The sequence below is a fragment of the Haemorhous mexicanus genome, chromosome 10 (genome assembly GCF_027477595.1).
Source record: "Haemorhous mexicanus isolate bHaeMex1 chromosome 10, bHaeMex1.pri, whole genome shotgun sequence".
NCBI classification, from domain to species: Eukaryota; Metazoa; Chordata; class Aves; order Passeriformes; family Fringillidae; genus Haemorhous; species Haemorhous mexicanus.
In genome coordinates, this window is record NC_082350.1 from 12,241,304 (window position 1) to 12,256,553 (window position 15,250).

The 15,250-nt window shown below is 37.5% G+C and overlaps 1 protein-coding gene across 7 annotated transcripts in view; it reads left to right on the plus strand.

Annotated features, from left to right (window-relative positions):
* Positions 1–15,250, plus strand: part of U2SURP (U2 snRNP associated SURP domain containing) — a 40,640-nt gene that overhangs the window by 3,982 nt on the left and 21,408 nt on the right. For 3 of the 7 annotated variants that reach the window (XM_059855391.1, XM_059855393.1, XM_059855388.1), the window contains exons 2-13: positions 4,011–4,058; positions 4,484–4,501; positions 6,834–6,932; positions 8,001–8,115; positions 8,537–8,670; positions 10,670–10,737; positions 12,024–12,118; positions 12,202–12,237; positions 12,334–12,416; positions 12,799–12,964; positions 13,378–13,589; positions 14,532–14,575. In XM_059855391.1, the coding sequence (XP_059711374.1) occupies positions 4,487–4,501; positions 6,834–6,932; positions 8,001–8,115; positions 8,537–8,670; positions 10,670–10,737; positions 12,024–12,118; positions 12,202–12,237; positions 12,334–12,416; positions 12,799–12,964; positions 13,378–13,589; positions 14,532–14,575 (1,067 nt within the window). In that variant the 5' untranslated portion in view covers positions 4,011–4,058; positions 4,484–4,486. Of the gene's footprint in view, positions 1–4,010; positions 4,059–4,483; positions 4,502–6,833; positions 6,933–8,000; positions 8,116–8,536; positions 8,671–10,669; positions 10,738–12,023; positions 12,119–12,201; positions 12,238–12,333; positions 12,417–12,798; positions 12,965–13,377; positions 13,590–14,531; positions 14,576–15,250 lie in introns of those variants that run through there. The other 4 variants (XM_059855392.1, XM_059855390.1, XM_059855389.1 and 1 more) reach the window with 3 other exon arrangements.

A 15,250-nucleotide genomic window follows, 5' to 3' on the forward strand; every position in this document is an offset into this window, starting at 1 on the left:
AGATGAAATACTCCATTTGCACCAAGCTTTTCCCTTTTTTGTCCCAAAAGCTGTACCTGTTCCCTGAGTTTAAGGTCCTAGTGGAATACCATTGTGTACAAATACTTCTGGAGAAAGCCACTGTCCATTTGCTATTGTGTCTGCAAGTTATGATTACTCAGGGACTAATTCTAATCTGCATTATTCCAGTAGCTGTAAAGACTAAATACATTAGCCATAAAATAATTTGCAAGTGTTTTCAAGCACTTTCTAGAGAGAAAGGAAGAATAAAAAATATAAGGCAACCTGGAAACCTCCTTTAGCTGAATTTTGGCATCTTAATTTATGATGTGTTCCATTTGTTTTTCCTTGCTGTCAGTGCTGAGACAAGGAGTCCCAGTCTTAGCTACTTTTTCCCTACCAAACATTGTCCTCTCTGGTTGATTTGGCATGATTTGGGCAGCAGGCTGCTGCTATGAGTTGGGAAATGGTGTGGCTGAACCTCCCCGGCTCTCCCTTTGGTGGGTGATCAGCTAGACCAGGAACAGTGCTGGAGTTCAGTGTGACTGCTGTGGGGGCAGGATCCATGGAAGGTGTTGAAACAGGGCAGGAGTGGCTTTCATCAGACTTTCTTTTAAACACACCCTGAAGCTATTGGTTCTTTCAAGGACAGCACTTTCATTTATGTTTTAAGTTGTAGCAATTACAGTTGTAAAAATTCAGCATTTAGAGGACCACAGATTGTTTTCTGGGTTGTTGGCAGCTTTTGTTGCTCTTTGTTTCACTAAATGGCATCAGTATTAATTTAAAAAATATTTATTGTATACAGTGTATGTTAAATACTTGTGAAATAACACAATCATGCCAGTTTTACTGAGAGATTTTTAAGTCTGGAGAAAGTGTGAAGAGCTGGATTTGTGGCCATGTGAGCTGTGGGCAGGAAGGAAGATTGCAAAGAGCTGTTTTCTTCTCTGTTTTCCTTGGAAGCATGCATGAAGCTAGAAGAAAATGTAAAGATCAGGATCTCAGAGCTGTCTCTGCTTTGGCATTTTCATGGAAGTTTGTCATAAATCTCATTTGTACGGTCCTTTGAAGTTTTTGGTTTTTCTTTTGGAGGTTGAGTGAAGTTGGCTGGACTCAGCAGTGAAGCTTTGGGTGACCTGACTTCCAGGACTGAGGTTTGACAGGGCTGTATTTTAATGCAGGCTGCTGAAATGACACTGCAGCTATGGTGGCACATGCTTTGACAAATGTGCAGTATGAAATTGATGGAAAAAGTGATCCAGCTGTAAAATAGTCTGGTTCAGAAAAAAAAAAAAAGATAATTTTCATGCAGAGTTGCAATGAATTGGGGGTAAGAAGGCATTTGTCAATTGTCTGTGCTGGCAGTGACTGAAATTTGGATTCACTGCATTTTTTCTGTTGGCATTTTGAACACGAAGGAGCTGTCCTCACATCTCATCATGTGCAGGGCAGAGCTTTGTGTGTCTTCCTTTCAGCAGTTAAGTTCAGTTGAGCTTCTTGACGTGATTAGAACAGAAAAAATAATCCTGCTCTAGATTTCAGCACAGGTGGGCAACATCTTCTGAAATGTTTCCCTCTTTTAGAAAGACACTGATTCCGCTGAGTCAGAGCAGCTGGTCTGACTCTTAAGGAAACAAAATGGCCCCTTTTGTCAAGGCAGTACAGATGGATGCAAAGTGCAGTGCTGTGAGAATTTGTGATTTTTTTTTAAATAACTGCTGTTTAGAAACTGGCAGATAGCAATGTGTAATTTTGTCAAAAACCTTATCTTGTGTTTTGTCAGAACAGTTGCTTGGTTGGTCAGGAGAAGTATCAAAGGTAGAACTTAAATTTATACATAGGAAAGAGAAGACCTTAAAAATAAGAATTGTTGAAGGAGGAAGATGACATGGCTCTCCAAAGCTGGTAGTTATCGTGGGGTACAGTTGGTCTGAAAGCTAAAATTGCTTTTAGAAGTTTTCTGAGTGCACCTTAATAGAAATTCTGCTGCTCAGCTTATGTTCAGAGTGGCTCCACAGTGCCATGGTCTCTGTTGGTGGGCTGGGGAGTGCCACTGGACTCCCACAGAATCTCTGTGTGCTACCACACACTGCAGCCTTCCTGAGCAGTATCATCTGCTTGCTGCTGGAGAAGCAGATTTAGTGTCTTGGTTTTTTTTTTCATGTTCTTCCTCAGGATAATCTGTCACTGTACTGAGCATTCCCACTGTTACTCTGTGTAATGCTTTGTTTCTGTCCTCCCTATGAGCAGCTTCAGCACCACCCCTGTTGGGAGCTGTCACTATGTAAAACTTCTATAAATGAAACAGATGTGGAGAATCAGGAAGTGGCCATTCCCTTCTGCAGTTGCCAGACAAGCTCCTTTCCTGGATCAGTACACCAAGGCAGACAGCACTGTATCACTCCACCTTTGAGTCTGATTTTTTGAGCTGCAGGTCTCAGGTTGTTTGTTGGAAGGCTGGAATTGCAGCTGCTCTGCTGGTTGCCGCAGGGTGGCAGCTGGCAGCAGGAGGAATGCTGTTCCCATGCTCTGGAATTCTTTTGCACAGTGCTGTGTCTTTTATCTGTGGGATGTTCTGCTACACATCCATAAAGTTTTGAGGGGAGGACAGCTCTCCTTAGGCTACCTATGTGCAGTATGGAGACCTGTGCATAACAGATGACTGATCTGAGTGCCGCAAGCAGTTGGGGATCACAGAAAAATCCAGCACCAAGTACACAGGAGGAGAAGTTTGCAGGAAGTGGCATTAGTAAAAGATGCTTGAGATACTTGCTTCCACGTGTATTCTAATGAACTGCTACTGCTGCATGTGAACTTTTTATTAGTATCTGTGCAAAGATGTGCTTGTGAGTCATATACAGTGCTGCAAGGAAGGGGATTTGGGAGGTCTTTGAGAGTAAGGCATGGGGCTTTTTCCCCATTTTTTCCATGCCCCGTTTATCTTTCTTAAGAAAACCTCCAAACATATTCCTAGAAGCCTTTTGCTTCTCCCTTGCAAAGGCTATATCTCTGTGTTGCACTCTACCTTTGTGCACTTAATTCTGGTTTCGGTTGAAGACTATTTTTTCTAAATTGATTTTACTGTATAATATAGGAATACACGTGATGAAAGAGAAATGTCTCTCTCTTAGCTGATGAAAAAGCAGGATGCACAATAAGAACAAGGCTTAGTAAATGATCTTCTAGAGTAGTATTTGGTGCTTGTTGGTTTTGAAAGATTGGAAATGAACATCATATATTACTATTTCTCTTAAAAACTATAAACTCTTGGTAATGAGGAGAAATGCTAATGTTCTGTAACTAATGAACAAATTTCAGCTAATGGAAATGTGTTACTTTGACTTAAATTTCAATTAAGGTATGAATTGTGCATCAGGCAATAATATCTTAATAGTAGATGTTATGTCAGGTTTTCTGGAATTCAGGCTTTATGTAATTTAAAAGTGTGTTCTACATCACTTAAGCTCATTTAAAACCTGATTTTGTATATATGCTGGCTTAGGTGCTAAGTTCAGTTAGGGTTTGAAGTAATAACACCAGTTAGTACCTGGTCACAAATTGTGGTTTTTGAGGTGACCAGATTCCATCTATGCACAATATAGTAAAAGCAGTTTTGGAAATTACTTTATAGGAAGCCAAATGTAATTAAGCACTTTATATAATCTTTGACAGCCTTTAATGACAGCTCTTGAAGATGCAATGTAACTAACCTACTTTTTTCTCTAGTGGTGCCACTACTGATGTATTTAAAAAATCAGTTGCGGAAATTCAGATTTTTTAGTGGTCTGTCTTTAGGTCTGTCCCTTATTTGCCTTATATTGACATTGTTCCTGAGGTGACCTAGGTCAGATATATCATTAAAATACATTATAGGTATCTTTGTTCTTGTGTATTTGGATGTTGAAATTGAAATGAAAATTCACATTCCAAGAACTGGGAAAAACTCGCCAGAGGTTACTTGTCTGTTTCTTGTTGTGTGCCTCACCTCCTCCTCATTCTCTTCTCAGGTCAGAGGGCCAGATGCAGTACATACCACTGGATCTGCTGATTCACATGTAAGTCCAAAACACTTCAACAAAAAGCCAGAAACATTCCAACCAAACCCACAAACTCAAAATAGGCCTGTTTTTAAAGAAACCTGCTTGCTACAGGCAGAGTCTGATGCATTGGGTATATAACCTGTAGGTGTTTGCAAATGAACCATTGATTTCATGTTTAAAAATACTCCTTGAAACTTTCAAAACAAGCACCAGTGTAGGAAGCTGTGCTGCATGCTACTGCATCCATAATAGGTACTGGAACCAAAAGGCTCTGTGAGGACTCTGAATGGGTTTGTCTCTTATACTGGGGAGTGCTTGAGGATGCAAGGTCATCAGTCCTAGGAATCATGGGATGTTCAAGTGCCTATTCACATACAGTTGGCTTCTCAAGGCTGAGATAGTGTGGCCCTAATTCCATCCTTTATTTTTCTTTCTAATAGAATATGATAAAGGAAAAGGTAAGAAGAATAACCTGGTCCTGCTGTCCCCCCGCCCCTTATCCCCTCAGTGACGAGACCTTTGCCTGGTTGTGTGGTTGGTATGTTGCATGAAGACTTACCTGTTTCTGAGCTAAAATGAAAACAGGCAGCAAGAGCCAAACTGGGAGTTAATACCAGACAATTCATTCTGTGGTTTGGATTTTCTTCAAGATTTCAGTTTGATTTTGTACATGCAGAAGTCAATTACCAGCTGTTAAATTGCTTGTAAGAGCATTAGTCGAGTTGTGGTAGCAGAAACTTTTCATAGAGAAGTAGCTTGTTTTATTGATTTCTTTTACTTGCTACAATTTGGGCAATTACTCTTAAATCTCTTCTGAGTATTTTGTACTGATGGAACTGGAACTTTAGTGCTTTGTGCCACCTTACAGTCAGTGCAGTGTTCTGGTTAAGCAGAAGTTGGCTTTCATACAGAGATTTGATTACTCAACTGCAAGTTTCTCTTTGCTTCTGTCATTTGCTTTACCCTTTTCACAGTATCTTGCATTTTTTGAAGGAGGAAGACCTTCAAGTTTTATATAGTTCTGTTGTTAGGAATTCTGTGAAGCTGCACATGGCTAATGACAATGTTACATTTGCCCACTGGAATCTAACTAGCAGGCATAAATTAGTTCAGTCTCACCTTTATATTGTTCTGGCCAGTTGGCAGGTGTTTCTTTCCCTGAGACCCTTTCTAAACTGAGCAGCTCTTACTGCCAGAGCTCTTTATCTTGCAGCTGCTTCCTTTATGTCACTGGAACAAATATTCATGTGGCTGATCTGCAGGTATCCTGTGACATTACTGTGAGAGATTATTTTTCGATGACAGGATAAGCCTTGGGTAGGAGTGTGGTATTTGCTCTGCCTGCATTGCTGTGCCATTGCTGTGTGCTCATGTTTTGCCAAGGTTGTATATTGTTTGTCATATTGAAATAGAAGCTGTTTTTCAGACAACTGGGAGACGGGATTTTATTAAATTTAAAAACACACAGATGAATTAAAAGCTCCTGATAAGCCTGTCACAGCAGCTCACATTGACAAACATGATGTCATAAACCAGATACCTTCAGAGAACACTGCATAAATTTGTCACTGATAGCTTTACTTTCAGTGATGAAAAGGGAACAGTTTCAAGGAAGTATGAACTACTTGGTCCTATGCTTGGCACCGATCTAAGAGTGATTCTAAGCAGGGATTATAAATTGAAGACATTTCAAACAGTTTGTTTTTCATGGTGCTTTTTTATGAAAAAAAAAAAAAATAATAGAAAGCTGATGCTAGAAATAAAACTCTGCAAAGAAAATTATTCTTATAGGAAACCCTTTCCAGTTGGTATCAGAATATTTTTCATAATATGACATTTAAGTTGTTCACCTTATTTGTCTTGATGTTTTATTGAGCTGATTTTTTTTAAGAACTGTCATTGCAAAAATCAGTTTTAAGCATCACTGTGTGCTTTGTATAAGAGCATCACAAATATTTTGAAAACAAGACTCATAGCTTCTGGGGTTTTGTTGTGCTGATTCTTCATGAATTACTGTGTTAAGGCAGGAGTTTCCAGAGAAGTATCTTTTCTCTCATTTAACTTCCCACTGCCCGTGTCTTCGGAACATGCTCTCCATCCTGTTGTCTTTCTTCTCTTAGTGCTTTGCTGCCTGTTAACTACCAGAAGAGAGCCTTAAGAATTCCATTTCCATGCTCCAGAAATTACTGTTATCTGGAGTACTTCCTTCATCAGGGTTTTGGAAAGAAATTAGAAATAGTCTAGGAGATGAATGTGAAGTTTTTGTGTGAGGTTTTGTTCATAGCTGAAAACTCCTAGAATGCGTTTTGTTGTTCTGGCAAAGCTATTAATTTTTACCTTGAAGTGCAATGGAAATTTAGCATCCATATGGTTGTTCCATTACCTGTCCAACCTTGCACAAACATTTTTCTTGCCAAAATAGTCAGGAAAGCTTTTTTGAGGGAAAGGGGAAGAACTGTAACGCAAGCGTGTATTTCTGAAGGTTTAGAAACTGCAACACTGCACAGTGATAAATGTCCAGGCTCTTACAGCAAGTGTCCTTCAGATTTCAGCTGTGTTTGAATAGTGTATTAAAAGCTTTCTCATTAAACCAAGGATGATTTGTTTAAAAAAAGCCACACAGATTTTTTTTTTTTTTTGGTTGAATTAGATAATGAAAACTTCACAGATCAGTACAGGAAGGCTTTTCTTTGTTTTATTTGAGTTACTGGTCTAGACCAAGGTCAAAAGTAGCATTATTTTAATTGTTTTGTAAACAGTTTGATGTCTGTTTTCTCACTCCCTTTGCAGCCTCTAATGGAAAGTAAACTTAAAGCATTCAGTATTGGCAAAATGAGTGCTGCCAAACGGACACTGAGTAAGAAAGAGCAAGAAGAATTAAAAAAGAAGGTAATGGTATACAATGAAAATTTTACTTTGTATGCAGAGCTCAAATAACTTTGCTTTTAGATTGCAACAAGATATCTTAGTTTTGGTAATTATAGCTCTCTATGAGTGAAAGTGAATTGTATTCTACATGTATAATGTATTTTTGGCATCCATGGCATTATGATACAGAGAGGCTTAGTCTTTCCTTCTCTGTGAGAAATCAAGTTCTCTGGCTTCCTGAAATAGGGGATTACAATAATCCATTGGTGTATTGCTCAGGATGGAGACAGCTATCACCTTAGGTAATTTTCTGTTCTTCCTTTGCTCTCTATCCTTGGATTTCAGTTATTGCAAAGAGTACCTGCCATTTTTGAACTTGTTTCAATACACATCCCTGTTAATTTTGTAAAACCAATAATGGCTGTATTGGGAACCAATACAAACCTTAAAATTTGGTACTGCATTTTAGATTACTCAGGAATGACCAAATTTTAGGAAATATATATCTGGTAAGGTTGGAAGTTTTGAAAATTTTGGGGTTTAAGATTTGTGCATCCAGCCTGTACTGAGTTGCAATGGCTTACCTCCTGCTGGGTTGTTGGAAATACTGGCCTAAAGATCATGATAGTGCTAAGCCATAGTGCTCAGCTTAAGCCATTGATTCAGCTTGCTCTCTGGGAAATACACAAGGGTGATCCTCTTGTTGATCTCCTTCAGCCACGTGGGTTGATGGTAAAGGCTGAGATGGAATGGGCTCTGTTCTCTCATGCTGAGTCTAACAAAGCTCCAGGCTCATAAGCCTTTGATTTGAGCTTTTCTGTTTGGCATCTTTTGAATGTTAAATTGCCATGTAAACTCCTGGAAACAAACGTATTGGAGCACACAGCCTCATTGGCTTTGTGTGTTATGTGCTGTGTTCTACCCACATTTCTCAGAAATTTGAATTATCTAAAATTGAAACTCCTTTGATGCTGTTTGTAGCTTGAACTCTAGAAAATAAAAACGAATGTCACATAGCTAATTTAAGAGTAACTGTCTAGTGAAAGTTGTTCTGTGATGATAGTAAATAGATGAACATTTGCTGTGTAGGAGGATGAGAAGGCTGCTGCAGAAATTTATGAAGAATTCCTTGCTGCCTTTGAAGGAGGTGATGGTAATAAAGTGAAAACATTTGTAAGAGGAGGAATCGTTAATGCATCTAAAGGTATAACTAATCTTTTTTTGGAGGTGGTGGGTCATTTGGCTTTGAGTAAAGATGAAGATTGGCTTTGAATTGCATTTTAAAATTAGGATGTTACACTAGAAGGAGAAAGAAAACTTGAGCTAAAATCTACTTTATACTTCGAGCTAAAATCTACCTTATGCTTTGATTGAGGTAGGCAGCGGTGTGATTTGTGCTTTAACTATAAGAAGAAAAAATGCCTTGGTTTAGTCTACCTCATCCATGTTCTTTTTCTTCATATTAAAAGATGTTAAATTATGTAAAATTCGTATTGTCAGCTTTTTAAAAATGAAATAATATATTGCATTGAATGACCAGGACTCAAAATCAACATTCTTTCTAATGAACAGTGTTGTGCAGCATGAGTTAATAAAATTTGCTTTCAACTTGTCTTTAATTTCAGAGGAGCATGAAACAGATGAAAAACGGGGTAAAATCTATAAACCTTCGTCACGATTCTCCGATCAAAAAAATCAACCAAGTCAGCCATCTAATGAGAAACCTCCATCCCTCCTAATGATAGAAACCAAAAAGCCTGTAAGTTTCTCACTTGAATCTTAACTCCATCCTGTTGTATTTAGAAGTGCTTAGTAAAAGGGCCATGAGTTCTTGCAGAGTAGTTTTATCTGCATGTGTCACGTCTGAGAGAAGGTGGACATTTGGAGTTTCCTCAGCCAGTAGCAGATACAAAGGTGATGAAATGCAGAGGCCCAGGAACCCTGTATGTGGCACAATACACCTGGTGCTGCACTGCCCTTTTATTGTGTTCCTGCTAAGGTGGACAGACTTCTCATGGATATGGATTAGTGACTGTTGCAAAGTAATAGCTTCTTCAGTCCTGAGAATTTCTGGTTTTAGAAGCAATTCTCAATTTCTGTTGTCACTATCTGTTTTTGATTTTATTATTTTTAACTTTAAACCAAAAATAAATTGACCTTTGTGTTGATCCAGGTTATTCTTGATAGGGTTCTTTGAGTTTGTTTGTTTGTTTGTTTGTTTTGGTTTGGTTTTTTTTGGGGGGGGTGAAGTTTGAGAAGTTCCTTTAGAAGTCCCTCTTTGAGTTCCAGAACTTGCACAGTTGAGAAGCTGAACACCTTGTTTTATTTAATTTATTTTGTCTTCTACATGATTTGATGGAGGGTTTTCTTTGTTTTGTTTTTGGGTTGTTTTTTTGGTTTTTTTTAACCAAGGTTTGTCATAAAAAGTAATAAAAATATTAGGAATATGAACCAGCAGTCTTCAAGTCAAGTGATAATTGCATATGATTACTGTTACTACTGTGTATGTGTAATGAATGTCTTGGATGTCTTAAAAGTCTTTTAATAGAGCTTACTACAATTTTAAAGCTGAAGTGAAACATGTAAGATGCTGCCTGTTAGGGTGGGAAATGAATGTAATGTGATAATTGTGGGCAGTTCCACCATAACCTCCCTCCAGCTTTAAACAAATGTCAGTTTTAGACCAGTGGGGTACTACTGGATGGCAGTTTTGATTTTCATTGTATGTAAAGCTCTACATATACAGAAATGAATTGTAGCATTTTTTTATTTTTCTGAGCTCTGTTCTGTCATATGCAAGTGTTTGTACTGTAAGACTATTACTGCTTTTCAAATTTTTCATAAATACTTGTGAAGTAATGCAATCAATTTACTCACTTGCCATGTCCAATGGTGATTGAAGATAATGAGGTAAAAATGATTTTATTTATTTGGCAGACCCTCCCCAAAAACAAAAACAAACAAACAACTTTGCCTGGGGTGAGTAGGAAGTCCAGTTTTTCCAAAGCTGTAGTGTGTAACACAAGTATTTTGTATGTCTGCCTATTGGAAACGTTTTCATTTAAATTTGATTATATAAAAACAATGTTGTTAAAGATAATATTTCACATCAGTTAGTTAAGGAACATCTATTACTGTTAAAAAAAAAAGGTAGTATTGCAGTATCCATATTCTTCATCATTCCAGAGTTTTTCCTGAGGATCTTGAACTATTTAACGTAACTGTTTTTTCAGACTATATTTACATCCAAAGGGAAGCAAGAGAAGGAAATTCTTTCCAAGTAGAATGTTTGTGGATAAAATAATTGAAAATATATATGTAAAATAATTTACATATATATGCACACACATCTATCAAATTCATTAGAGCATGATGGTTTGCTAGGGGTGTAGTCAGCATCCTAGTTTCCAAATGGAACAAAGTGACAAAATACCTCACAGTTATTTTAAATGTGTATGTAGTAGAGAGTGTTTGATCATACGTGCTGCATTGTGAGAATGAGAAGTAACAATTTTTTTTTTTAACTATTCTGAATTTTTATTTTCTAGCTTTGTGTTTGATAGCGCTCAGTCTGAATGTTTTGAGTCTGTTTGGTTGTTGTTTTGTTTTTTTTTTTTTTCATTGTTTTTTCCTCCTGTAGTTACTTGGTTTGAAAGCTGTGGGTAAAATATGCATGGAAATTATCTAAAGTTTTGTTATGTGATTCTTAATTCTGTTCATTTTGTCTTCTGAAATGTTTTATATATCTTTAATTTTAGCCTTTGAAGAAAGGAGAGAAGGAAAAGAAAAAGAGTAATTTGGAACTTTTTAAAGAAGAATTAAAGCAGTAAGTTTGCTAGTTTTTACTGTAAACAAACAAAATCCAAGGTTTTTGCCTTGCCAGTATTAAGATCATTCTCGCTAAGTTGTTTCCCAAGGAAGGTTTTTATTTTTTTTCTCCCTCAAATGCTTGTAAAATGGTATAAGTAATTAGCTTCAAATAACTTAGTTAGGCTTAATTATTGCCATTGCTGATGGGCTTGGCCATTGTTGGGTCCATCTTGGAGCTGGCTGGTGCTGGCTTCATCAGCCATGGGAGATGCTTCTAGCAGCTTCTCACAGAGGCCACCCCTGTAGCTCCCCACTGCCAAAACCTACCCAGTACAGGGGTGTAGCAGAGAGATTGGTGACAGTCTGAAATGTCTGTCACTCTTGAAAAGAGTGAGCTTTGTCAGTGTTTCTAAACTATATCCAGAGGAATTTGTAGGAGGAGGTTGAGCTTTTGTGTAATGCAGAAATAAGAGTTGTAATTCAAGTCTAGAGACTTCAACTTACATAGTATTAAAAGCAAGCTGGATAATGCTTGAAAAAGCAGATTGTTTCACTTCCATATGTGATGTAATACAACAGAGAGCAGCCCATGTATTGAGTGCAGCTGAGTGCCATATATTTATCCTGATGCTAGTGAGGGAAAACAAATGAATCTCTATGCATTAGAAAGCAGTAGGTACAACATTCTAAACCCATATGTGGCTTTTGTGAGGAGTGCCTGAGCCTCACTGCTGCACATTCCTTAGCTGGTGTAAATGAGCTGAAGGGACAGCCTTGTATTCCTGGGATTCAGTATCTTCATATCAGGATTTAAGGCCAGACTGCAGGGGACCAAATAGTTTCTTGTGAATACTGTCCTCAGAGTTAGAAACTGAGATGAAATCCAGTTTATTCTGGAAATAGTCATGTAGGTCTGCCTCAGAGTAAGGCTTAGAAAAGCTGAAAGGATAAATAGACACTGGAGTTTTGTGCATCTTGAAAAGTCACCTGAGTGGTGTGTGGATCTCTGGCAGTTGGATGTGGAATTTGAGTCACTCTTTCAGAGCACAGTTCTTATTTCCAGTTTTGTTTGAGAATGAAATACCCTGAGAATATGAATGAGGAAACATGCAGCTGGAATAATTCTGGTAGATATATTCCAGTTGATGAAGCAGAAGTTCAGACATACTGGCAACTTGGAAGTTCTAACAAACTCATTGTTTCATATTAAAAATTCTCATAATTGTTAAATCAATTCAAAATTTTAGAATAAAAACTTCAGAATGGTTTTAAGTTGTTGTTGACTTTAAACTTGCTTCTTAGAATCCAAGAGGAGCGTGATGAAAGACACAAAACAAAAGGTAGATTGAGTCGTTTTGAACCACCCCAGTCTGATTCAGATGGGCAGCGGCGTTCAAGTAAGTAGATATTATTTTTTAAATTAGTCTGGGCTACAAGATTTGTGGACTAAATTGTACATATTTTTCTTCTCTGTATTCAGTGGATGCTCCTTCAAGAAGAAACAGATCATCTGGTGGTAATACAGATTCTTTTCTTAGTCAATTTAATGTTGTCATTTAAATGCATAGCAGGGATTATGACTTCTTTTGTTTGTTGTTTTCCTTTATTTTAGTACTGGATGATTATGCACCAGGGTCACATGATGTTGGAGATCCAAGCACAACAAATTTGTATCTGGGAAACATCAATCCTCAGGTAAGCTTGGAGCCTAGGAGTGCAGTGTTGGCATGTTTGGGCCCAGACAAATTTTTTTGCAATATTCATTGGAATAAGTGCTCTGAACATAATGCTGAAAAGTTAAAGTTTAGACTACCAATCTCTAGCTCTGTTAAAATTCTTTTTCCATTGATATCCCTGAGCAAGGTGGATCATATCTCAAACATTTGAGTGTGCTCAGTTAAAAATGCAATTTTTTAGATTCTTGTTTCTGCAGTAGATTACATTGGGGGGCTATCAGTGAAGTTGCGTTATGTCAAGAGACTAAAAAAATGAAGATTGGGGCATTTGGACAATAATACGAACAGCTGTCACAGAAATACAGTGGCAAAATGTTAATTTTTGCTTCTTTTTCATGTAGATGAATGAAGAGATGTTATGTCAAGAATTTGGCCGCTTTGGACCATTAGCGAGTGTTAAAATTATGTGGCCAAGAACTGATGAAGAAAGAGCAAGAGAAAGAAATTGTGGCTTTGTTGCCTTTATGAACAGAAGAGATGCTGAAAGAGCATTGAAGAATTTAAATGGTAAACAGATTTCTCAGTTCAGGGCTGTAATTATTTTTGCAGACTGTAAGCACATTTTCAGGTTTTATCAGACAAGTGAGATGTATTCTTTAACTCCAGTAGATAGCAGGCTGGCTGTGAGTTTACACTTGATTATTCTACTGGCAGCTGAATGTTGTCAAACCATAGTAATTGTGTACTGTAGTGTCCTGAAGACAGACGTTGGGGGAAGAGTAATAAAACATTTTGTATAATAGGCCTTCATTTGCCTATTTTGTAGTCCAGTAGATGTAATAACAGTAATCAGCAATGTAAGCAAAAGGTAAACTGTAGCAGGCAAACCTAAATGTTGCACTTAGCAAGGAGAAATCTCAAGTGATGCAGAACCAGTTTGTAACATCATAGTATTGAAGGGGTTTTTTTCACTTTCTCAGGCAAGATGATAATGTCGTTTGAAATGAAGCTGGGCTGGGGCAAAGCTGTACCTATCCCACCACATCCTATCTACATTCCGCCTTCCATGATGGAGCACACCCTGCCGCCGCCCCCGTCAGGACTGCCTTTCAATGCCCAGCCTAGGGAGAGGTTGAAGAATCCTAATGCTCCAATGTTACCACCACCAAAAAACAAGGAGGATTTTGAGAAGGTAACTTACAGTACCCTGGGCCGTATCTCATTGTTAAATACTACATCTGTGACAGTATTTCAATGGCTTCATAGATTTGCATTGTTCAGGCTGACTTTGGCAGCCCTTAGTCTGCAAAATCTGTGGCTCCCTGCTGTAGCCCAAGGGAACCTACTTAATTCCTGAAGCTCTGTTTCGTGTCTGTGTTAGGGTACTGTATATTGGCTCTTGGTTAATTTAGTGCTGCTTAAAATCTGGCTATCATTTTCCCCCTCCAGGCTCCCTGGATTTTTTTCTCCTACGTCCCCCCCCTTTTCTTGGCTGCCAAATTGCAGTACCTAAATTGTTTTCCTTATAGAAAATCCTACATTTTAATTTGGGTAGCATTATTTTTACCCTAGAAGAGTTGATGTATTTTGTGTAGAAGGTAATTAATCTGGACATTGAGTAAGTATTTTATGCTACTTATGGAGTCAGTTTTCAAACTTTTCTTTTTGTGGAATATTAGCTGATAAAAGGGTAAGTATCTTGAAATCACAAACCAACTTGATTTACATTTGTAAGAATTTATTGATTCTTTGAATGACACTTAAATGCCAGGGGTTTTTTTTGTAAGACTTGGGAATAAAGTAATGCCAACGTGATCCAAGTCAAATAGTTTGGAATCTTTTCATAAACGTAAGAACTCCTTTCTTATATATTCAGCATAGTTCCTATTCAGTGCCTCAATGTGCATTCTGACAGGAATGTTCTGATACTTTGCAATTGGTGAACCTTCATGGTTCACTGACACAACCATTTGAATTTTGTGTAATTGCTTAGTTATAACTTCACAGCAGTGATTGCCTGCAAAGTTTGTGATAGATGTGTAGTATTTTCATTGCATATGTATATTTTTGCTTGTTACTTGTTAACAATACTCACATATTCTATGTTTATTATCTGATGTGACTTCATATACAGACTCTGTCGCAAGCCATAGTCAAAGTGGTTATCCCAACAGAAAGGTACATGTTTTTCTTTATTATTACTGATCTAAATATAGAAAATTTCCCCTTCGGAATTTTAAAGAAAAATGGTGATGTTGTGGAAAAGGTAATGGCTTGACTGAGCAATGGTTATTTTATAACACTTAAAAGAAATGTGTGTGGTTTACAGTCTAACTATTCTTGTCTTATTAACTGTTTTGGGGGTTTTTTTGAGGGTAGACTTAAGTAATTATCTTTAGCATTTAATTTGATCCCTAGAAAGAGATGCAGAGTAATTTTTTGAGTGAACACTAGGGTGAAACACTGTCTTACAGATGCAGCCTAAGTCCTGACATAAACCTCTGCATATGGGGATGCAGCTGTGGGGGCTTTTTAATTTTTTTCTTTAATTTTTTCTTTTCTCATGTGGGTTTTTTTTTTCTTTTTTTCTTTTTCTTTTTTTTTGACTTGTACATTTTATAACCAGTTCAGTCGAAACCAGTTCATTTTTGATGTCTGCTAATTTTTTAAATGTAGCAGTTAATAATTTTTGTTACTGAAAAAGATACTTTTGTATTATTGCAAGGATATTTTTCCATTTTGGTCCCCGTCACTGTTCCTACCTTCGCACTAGTCTAGGTATACTCTTGCTCAGTTAAGCTAAAGCCTTTTCCCAAACATAGGAACACAACACTGTTTTAAAAGTAAAGAAGC